The 9499-nt window shown below is 41.0% G+C and overlaps 1 protein-coding gene across 1 annotated transcript in view; it reads right to left on the reverse strand.

Moving 5' to 3' along the window:
- acap3a (ArfGAP with coiled-coil, ankyrin repeat and PH domains 3a) overlaps positions 1 to 9462 on the reverse strand; it is a 98155-nt gene extending 88693 nt beyond the window's left edge. The window contains exon 1 of the mRNA XM_088081825.1: positions 9176 to 9462. Coding sequence (XP_087937951.1) covers positions 9176 to 9222 — 47 coding nt within the window. The 5' untranslated portion in view covers positions 9223 to 9462. The remainder of the gene's footprint in view (positions 1 to 9175) is intronic.
- Positions 9463 to 9499: the final 37 nt, after the last annotated feature.

A 9499-nucleotide genomic window follows, 5' to 3' on the forward strand; every position in this document is an offset into this window, starting at 1 on the left:
GGAGCCTGCCGAGCTCCAACTGGCAAAAGCCCTTCATCTGCTCTCATTTAAAAAAAGATGAAAGCCTCTCGGGCTAACGGCGCTGCGCCTCCTCAGCGGGAGGCCGACAACGCTGTGATTAAGAAATCATATTGCCCTGCGTATCATTAGATCTGTTTGCCGTCCATCAGGGTGACACCAAATTGGAGGTTAATCCTCCAGGTGTGACACCTTGCCGTCCGCATTGAGCTGGCGAATGTGGGCCAATCCCTGATTAAAGACGCGCGGCCATCAAACTGCACACTGCTGCTGTAATCCCTGTCACTTTCATTACCTGGAGTTGTTAGCTGCGGGGCACAAAGCTCACTGACGCCCTTAACAACATGGTGGAAATGCCCGCGGGCCGGCGCTACTGAGCTTTTCTCCCTCATTAAATCAAAAACACGGGTGAAAATGAAAACGCGGGTGGGGGAGATGGTGGCAGAGTTTAGTGTGTCTGATGCAAAGGTCATTAAATTATAGCTGAACAGAACACAGGATTTATACTTTATTTTCTATAAGTCTACGTTCACATTACAGGGCTTCATGCTCAATTTGAATTTTTTACTCAGATCCGATCTTTCTGCCTCGCATGTTCACATTCATGTTTAAGTGACTCATAGCTGACATCAGTGCAAGTTTACACACGTCCAATGCTAAAACACCAAAACAATAAATGTTAAATCAATGATTTAGTGGTTCAAGCTTCATCTCACAAAAAAAAACATCGTCAGAGTAGGAAGGTCCGATGACATAATTCTGCACAGTTAAGTGTAGGCCCGTTTCACACAGCACGCGTCGGCAGTGCGTGACAGCAGCCTCGCCGAGCCGCAGCGTGTTTCATGCCTGTGGTCTTCACACATGCAGCGTTGTTGCAACATCACTGCCCGCAGCTATTAGTACTGTATTTCCATAATCATAAGCACAAATTCAACATTTATGAAGCCGTACAAGCTCCTGCACAGCCGACAACACGATCCTGTAAACTTTTCAAAATAAAATGCCTTCTATCAGCAATTGGTAGGATTCTGTCCACAAAGGGCTTTTGTTTTGACAGGGAAGCAGGGAAGTTGGAGTAAAACAGCTGTCTTTGCATATGCAGACTTGCAGCAAAAAGTGGTATAGTGTTAATATAATCATCAAAACACCATTTTCACTGTTTGTTTCTGCGTGCGGCACGCGAAAAAAAAACGGCAAGCCGCCATTTCTCTAGTTGTGCTGAAACTGACACGCAGCTGAGACGCGCCTGACAAGCGCTGCTCAGACGGGCAGTGTGGATGCTCTAACTTGATAACATAGGCGCGGAAATAAAAAACAACCCGGATTTGGGTCATCTTTGTTTTTAATGTGAACATAGCCTAAACGATCGCAGATATCACCTTTATGAGGAGACGGATGTGACAGAGACCAGCTGGAAAACAGCAAGTGTTTTTTTTTTTCTTTAATTACAACAATGCTGCCTCCCCCCACCCTTTAACTGGCCAAAGTCACAGCCTTGTTGGGCGTAGCTCTCTTGGCTGAACAGAAGGGCCACTGACACACATTCAAGATGGAAGGAGGTCAGTCTGAAATAGAGCAGAAGCAACAACACCTCGCCAGTCAGGAGAAATCCCTTCCAGCTCCACGCAGCTGGAGATGCAGATCCTCCGGCAACACAAGAAACATCCGCCAACCTCCCAAAAGTCACACTCCTGAATCGAGATGAACCGGATACTTGGAATCCAACACGACTGTGAGCATTATTTTGGATGTTCTTGCCACCATTATGAGTTTAACATATCGCGTTTAGGTCTTTGTACACGAGCGGGAGCAGGCTCCGATATGAAATCCTTTGCTATGAGTTCCTCTCAGTAAATGTGTATTAAATATGAAGTCATGAAGCTAATGTAATCCCACTATAAATTCCTTTCCCACAGAGAAGGACACAGATGGGAGTACATCTTGAAATATATAAAAAACAGAAAACTCCAGATGCAGAAAGAGTCAGGTACTTTCCATTTCACTCACCAATGCACAGTATGCAAAAAAGAGCTCAAACACAGTTCAAGCAAACATGCAACTTTTAGCATTTATACTGAATGCAGAGACAAAACAATAGCAATGTGTTCATTTTAAAAGCCATTTTTCTTTATACAACTGATCCGTTTTTTTAATGATTTTATGACAATATGAATATTTAGTGTGATGGTTTCACAAAAGTCTGTAATTTGAATCATTTATTCTAAGCTGCTTTTTGATCACCAACTTATCATTTTAGGGGTCTAAATGTATTTTTAAGCTAAAATGTAATAAAATGATCAGTGTTAGGATGCATTTATTTGACTTATGTGATGGTAGACTGAATATCTGGGGTTTTGGAAGGTTGGTTAAAACAAGACATTTGAAGTCGTCACCTTTGGTTTTAAGAAACTGTAGCGGTCATTTTCCTCACATAAATGAAGCCAACGATCGATTATTTTGATTATTTCTGAATAACAGAAATAATCTTTAGTTGCAGCTGTACTGTTTTTGTGATCAGTTAACTTGAATTAATTATTTCAATTAATCTTTTTGCATATAATGTTTAATGTTTAACAGAAAAACGCTCAAACTACACTTACTCTCCCCCAACTACACTCCCAAAGTTACACTTTAGATGCTGAAACCAGATAATGTTTGGCAGCTTTATAAAAAAATTAAATATTAATTAAATACTGATTGCTGGACCAATTTGTGTCAGTGCTATTCATTTTTGATTAAGAACTAAAAAAATAAGTAATTAAAGGCTCTTTGTGTGATATTCAGAGCCAGGGTTTCCCTCACATTCATTTATTTATGGCAGCCCGCCACGATTAAAACATCTGCCGCCACGTGTTGATGTTCTATTTTCGGAGCTAAACTGTTCATTAGGAGCACTGGTGGAATATATATATATATATATATATATATATCTATATATATATAGATATATATATATTGCATAACACTCTTGAAGTGCAGAGGGTGGTCAGGGCATGGACGGAGCAGCAGTCAACAGGATTGATTGGTTTGGTTTAAAAGTCTGCATTCACTCGCTTCTGCAGCAGCTGCTCCTCTCATCAATCGATCTGATCAGATTAACTGATAAATTATTCACCCTGCAACTCAACCTGCACAAACTGCTGCTCAGGAAAAAAGAAGAGCTCATGCAGAGTTCTGCCTGTGCTGCGTTCACGAACCCACTAAAGCATCCAAATGAGAGAGTGGGCACAGACTCATACAAAAGGACCGACACATGTACAAAAATTAAATAAGACAACATAAAAACAAACGTTCCCTGTAGTTATTTACTTTTGTTGTAGTTGTTTCAGCAACATGGCCCAGCCCTCACTTTGCACTCTGCATGAATTTATGTTGTACAAACAGTAATAATTGACTGTAAAATTTTCTAACTCAATTTACTGAAATTCACACTAAAATTGCCAAGTTAATTCATCTCTTACAGAGCGAGACATCACACCAGACGCTCTGCATTCCTTCATACCAGCATCTCCTGGAATTTGACGTGCACCCCCTTCACCCTGTCATCTGACTTTGTGTCACAAATCCATCCATCCAGTCCGTCTCTCACAGACGCTGGAGACACACAAGCACTGAGCGCCACAGGTCATTGGCCTTGGATTCCCGGCATGTCGGGGCTCTCCGCTCTGTGACTCAATGACAAACCTCATCACCATGAAGGCAGCCTCGCCTCAGCCTCTCCACCCCCCAGCTGTTCACATGGGAATGAAGGAAGGATCATCTGGGCTGTCTGCCTCGGGCCATTCAGACACAGAGAAAAGAGTCTGTCTCTCAGCGGAAGCAAGAAGCTCTCTCGACAATAGTTATATTCTGTTAGGACACATGAACGGTCCAGCAAGGACGCCAAAAGCCCCGCCAAACAGCAAGAAGGGCGATAAAGGAATATCCTCTCACGCTTGGGATAAATACCGAAGGCAGTCATGGTGGTCAAGGAGGACGGTCAATTACAAAACTTACTGAGGCTCAAAGTAGCTACTAAGTGCGTGAATTATCTGAAATAAAAAAGAACGAGTCTTATCATTCAGCACTAAAAGTTGCTCCTAACTCTGATTACAACTTATATTAACATGCATCTTCTGACTAAAAGTGGAAAGCCCTACAAAGAAAGCATGAGAGGCACTTTTACTTTGTAAAAACCTCAGGGAAGTATTTTCATTCATTCCTTTTTTAATTAAAACTTTCACTTGACTTTATATAGAAGTTGCTGTATATGATATGGTATATGATATGAAAGTCTGAGTAAACATTTGCCAAAGGCATTTAAACAAAGTGTTGTGTTGGAGTTAGTTATATTCCAAATTTCAAATATTTACAGGAAGATTTTCATTTTCTAAGTGTAAATGCATATCAGTTCCAAGTATCAGTTATCGGTCTCATGAGCTACAAATAACTGGTATCGGCCCTGAAAAACACAGTATCGGTCGACCCCTACTTGTTATCTTGAACAGCTTTAGTTTTGTCTTTAATATGATGAAAAAAATACAAAACAATACAGAAACAGTAGAAAGAAAATAGAAAAGAGCTCCAGCAGCTTTTGGGACTGAGCGAACAGTTCACCGCTAACCCTGCGTGTCGCCACTGTCACCAATCCTCCACCGAATGAACATAAAACTCTCCGACTGAGGAATAAAAGTCAAACATTGGCCTCATAAATAAAGTGTTTAAAAGAGCTCAAAGTTATCACACTGGCTGTTTAGTCTCATTATTATCCGAGTGAGTGTGACCTCAATTTAACATGTCAGTGGGGAGAAAAGAGCTCAAACGTTGGCCACTGTTGTGCCGGAGCAAACACAAACACAAGTTCCTGCGGCCGCGTAATCATCACAGACCACTCTCCGAAAACAGATGTGGAGCATCACAGGCTGCAAATCTCACATCTGTCCGAATCCCAGTATCCATGGAGACTAAACACTGAAGACATACAGTTTGTTCAAGAGATCTGGACGTGACAGGCTATTCATCATGCTGCTTAAACAGAAGATTTAAAAAGAGACAAGAAGAATCGAATTCTTATGTTTTCTGTTTTGCTCAGAATAGCTGTTGATCAGTCGCAAAATGGTCCAAACTGGAGCTAATTCGTCGATAAGATCTGGGACATGTGAACTGATTTCCAGTATGATTTTGCACACGTGTGGGAAGCATGGTGTCATGCCAATCCTCACAGTGAAAAGCCCTGATTTTCCCATACTCCGAGCCCGCTGCTTCCTTCCAGTCATCCACCTCCAGGGTTGTTACATAACACAACACAGCGCCGCTTTTAGCTCCACAAAGGAAACCGTTTGAATGCTCCCCTGAAAAACACTGTTACAGGCTCCAGTGGCTACAAGAACATGCGTTTACTTTGCCTCTTTCAGCGTCTCTTGTAGTCGTTTAAACATCCTGGGCGGCACATAAAAGGCTCTTAACATAAACTGGAGGAAAGTGCACAATAACTGAACATGGAGTTGAAAGGAGCATCTCTCAAGCCACAAAAAAAAAAGAGATCCGTACAGTGCACGAGGAGGAGGCATATTTTCATTCCACGTGCGCAGCCCCTCTCAGATATAAGAGATAACTTTATCGACCCAAAAGAAGAGCTGCAGATAATGAGTGTCTCTTTAGCATGCAGCTTGTAGATTCGCTGCTTAGCATATGAAGTCAGGAAGGAGAAGGTTAGTGCAAATACCCTTCACTCAGCACTTCCTGAGATGTGCCTTTCTCCAGGCCAGATGGCCGTCATTAAGGCACCGCTGCCAAGTCTGGAAGTCTTTGATTTATTTGGGAGCAGAGACTTAAACCCCGGAGCACACACACACAAGGGCAGTGTTGTTAAGTAACTAAGTATATTTACTGCAGGTCCATATTTTCAGTACTTAGTTGAGTATTTCTACTTTTATGTTAAGGATGCATATACAAGCCCCGTCATCATATATAAAGGCGGGTTTCCATTAACCCTCAAATTTAAATTGCAAATATGAAATATGCCTAATGGAAACACGTAAACTCTGAAAGAGCTCCCATTTATCGCAAAAACGTTTCTATGCTTGCATCATGTGTTTTTTTTAGGTTAATTTGAAAAAGCCATATTTCAAAAAACTGCAATAGTAACTCTTTTTTCACTGTTTGGCTCCCTCATGATGCAGCAGGCGCTACAAGAGGTGTTATTGCAACGCATAACTCTTCCAAAGTTTTAAATCCACAATTCCTCTGTGAAATCGTGGACTATCCCAGAAATCCTTCATACGTGGATGCTCCCATGTATGAGGGGCTTGCCTTTCCATTATCGCTTGCATAAAACGCGTACATAAAATACTGACGGCTAGCGTGATGGCTGCAACAGAAATAAACCTGATAATGTTTCGAACGTCCATCTCACAGTTGTGCTTCATCGCTATTTTAAAAATATTGCTCAAGTTTTGTGCAAATCTGTAATGGAAATCCGTCAACATATGAACATTTCTAAAATGACGGTGATGTGGAGGCGGAGGGGAAGGTGGTCAGTGTGACACCAGGGTGAGATGCCTGCCGGGCTGCTGACCAATATTTGAGACAAACAACAAACAACAAAACCTGCTGTCATTTAGCAAGTCATTGCTGTGTTTCCAGCCACTTTTTAGGCACCAAATATTGGTGTTTTGTGGCGCCCTGTTACTCTTTTTTTCCAGCCAAATAGCGGCACAAAAGGTGGATGTTTTTTACAGAGATGTCCCTGCCTGCTCTTTTTCTGTCTAAAACCAAGCTGTTTTTGTACTTAAAAATAACCACAGCATTGTTGAAATGTAAAGTTTCAATGAAAATGTTAATGCAATGATCCATAGTTGGCAGAAATGTACAACGCCAACATTTCTTCTGGCTATCGGTTTGAATATACTGTACTTTTTACTCCAGTACAGCTTTTGTACCTTCTCAGATTAAGCTGTTTAACATTAAAGACATATAATGTAAAAAAATCCAACCTGACTGTGACATTGTACATTAAAACAGTGCCTAGTTGGGGCTACCTGTAATGTTTCAGATGTCACTGAAGAGTAAAACTCATCTGCAAACTTAAACACCATCCAATACTTCACAAAGACAGCAATAATAAGACAAAATTCCAAAATCCGAATACAAGTTTGTGCAACAAACCTCTTTTCTCTCTCCCCTCCTTATTAGTCATCTCATGACCCCTCAGTTTTATCATGTGACCCCTTGGAGGCGCCCCGCCCTTTAACAGGGAACCCATGGTCTTAACAGTATATGAAGCAATCAAAACTTTCTCCACCACAATCAGCTGAAAATACTGCTAACATACTGATGCACCAGTGTTAAAAATCGAATCATTTCAAAATATTGTATATTTCTGAAACTTCCTCTGGACTTCAGGTTCATTTTGCCGAGTAAACCGTCCTAACGCCACGTGCATGGTATTCTTTTTTTTCAGCACAAACTCTGCCCGACTCCTCATATTATCAATGAAATAAAGCACAAAGCTGACACAACCTGAAATACACAAAGAAATTTCATGGGCACCGATGAAAAATCTACAAATAATAAATGATGATCACTTAAAATACTATGAGAACAGTTCAAGTAGTGTCTGCAGCATGTCCGCCATTGTAATTTAATGAAAATATCAATAAAAGGAAACACTAATTAGATACTGTGATATCAACACTTTCAACTGCTTTTGTTATAAATTATGAATGAAACATGCTCAGTGTTTTCACTACTGACAGTAAAGTACTTTTACTTCAGAAAGGTGTTGAATCTAGGGACTTGGTGTTTTTACTTTCAAGATCTTCCAGCACTGTATAAAAAATCCCCTCTGGGAGTCTCTTGTCTCACTGGGTGCTGAGGACCAGGTTCAGATGTGGGTGTAGAAAATTCCTGCCTTATTTATGTAACCTTTGGTGCACGGCGGTCAGGGGCTTTGGTGCAGGCTGTGCAGGGAAAGCTTCAGTTTCCTCTGATCCAATGATTAGTGACACTATTTGAACTAGTACTAATACATCAATCGATTAGTACATCAACTCATTTTTAAGCACAATGTATCACTTCCAGCTTCTCTGTGTTGAGGAGCTTCTGCTTTTCTTTGTCTTATATGAAAGTAAACTGAATGTTTTGGGCTTTTAGGCAATTACTCAGACAAAGACGATATTTGAAGACATCACATGGAATTCAACCCTCTTTGGTACGATGTTGCCTCTAGGTAATGTACCCAATTTTGGCTGTTTACACTCACACAATAACGTCTCAATTATGTTGCAATACTTTTGAAAAGAGCCAACAGCACTGCTCATAATGTACTAGACTTTCTGGAGGCTTTGTGGAGTCATTTTTTTCAGGATTTTTCCTGCATGGATCACCTTCTTCAATTATGGTATACTGTTGCTTTAAGGTATTGTACCCAAAAGTACCCCCCAAATATATGTATATTTATATATGTTCCTGTAATCTTTAAATCACGTTTACTTAATCTAGTTTGTGACACAAAAAAAATACTTTTTCTAACAGCTGGCATCACAATGCCTATTGCATAAAGTGTTAAGAATCTGACAATTAAGTGATTTATCAATAATGAAAGAGGAATGATTTGTTGCAGCTGTACTTTGAAGTGCATCCTTTGGGCAGAATTTCACTAACAAGCCAATCATCTCCATCCATTATCTTTATTTATTCTGCATTGGGACTATATTTTTTAATCCAATGATCCAATGAAAAAAAACATTAAACTATGGGAGCACAAGAGGAAAAAGCATTAAAATACCAAACAACGTGAGGACAAACATATGAGACTTTGATCTCCTACTCAGCCCATGTGACAGCTCATCCGGCTGCATTGCTCATCGTCATGCAGCCTGCTGTAAAACACGACTCACTCTGTGAAAACGCTCACACATCTGACTGATTCTCCAAAACTGTAACTGTAATCCACACACCATTTGTCGGCTCGTGCATGGTATTAAAATCCCCCCCTTTAGTCCAACATGCAACATGACAGAGAAGACACATGGAGACACTTTATGCACGCAAAGTCTTGGATGAATCATGTCAATAAACCCGCCAAAACGCCAAAGAAATGTATCGTTTTGTGAGAGAACTGTGGTGTTCAACAGTTCAAACCAGCAAACCAGCAAACTGAGTTTCATGCTCTTACCTGAACCGGGGTGAATCCTTGATACAGTCTTCGAAATCCACCGTCATCTTGGGCTGGAGAGTATAGTTTAAACGCGGTTAAAATGCGGATTTCATGTCCCGGGTGGAGAGTAAAGCAGAGATTTTAAGTATCCGATACAGCGATCCGTTTCTCCCGGCGTCTCCTGCTCCTGCAGCGGCTCAGCTCCTCACTCAGTCCCGCTCTGATCCTCCGGAGCTCCGCACTCAGGACTGGACTCCGTGCTGCGTTCATGTCCACCTGATGAGCTCGGATTTTTAATAAACCACATCCGGAATCCTTTTTTTTTTTTTTTTTTAAGCAGAG

This window comes from Plectropomus leopardus, chromosome 9 (assembly GCF_026936395.1).
Source record: "Plectropomus leopardus strain MGB_pleo_1.0 chromosome 9, ASM2693639v1, whole genome shotgun sequence".
NCBI lineage: Eukaryota > Metazoa > Chordata > Actinopteri > Perciformes > Serranidae > Plectropomus > Plectropomus leopardus.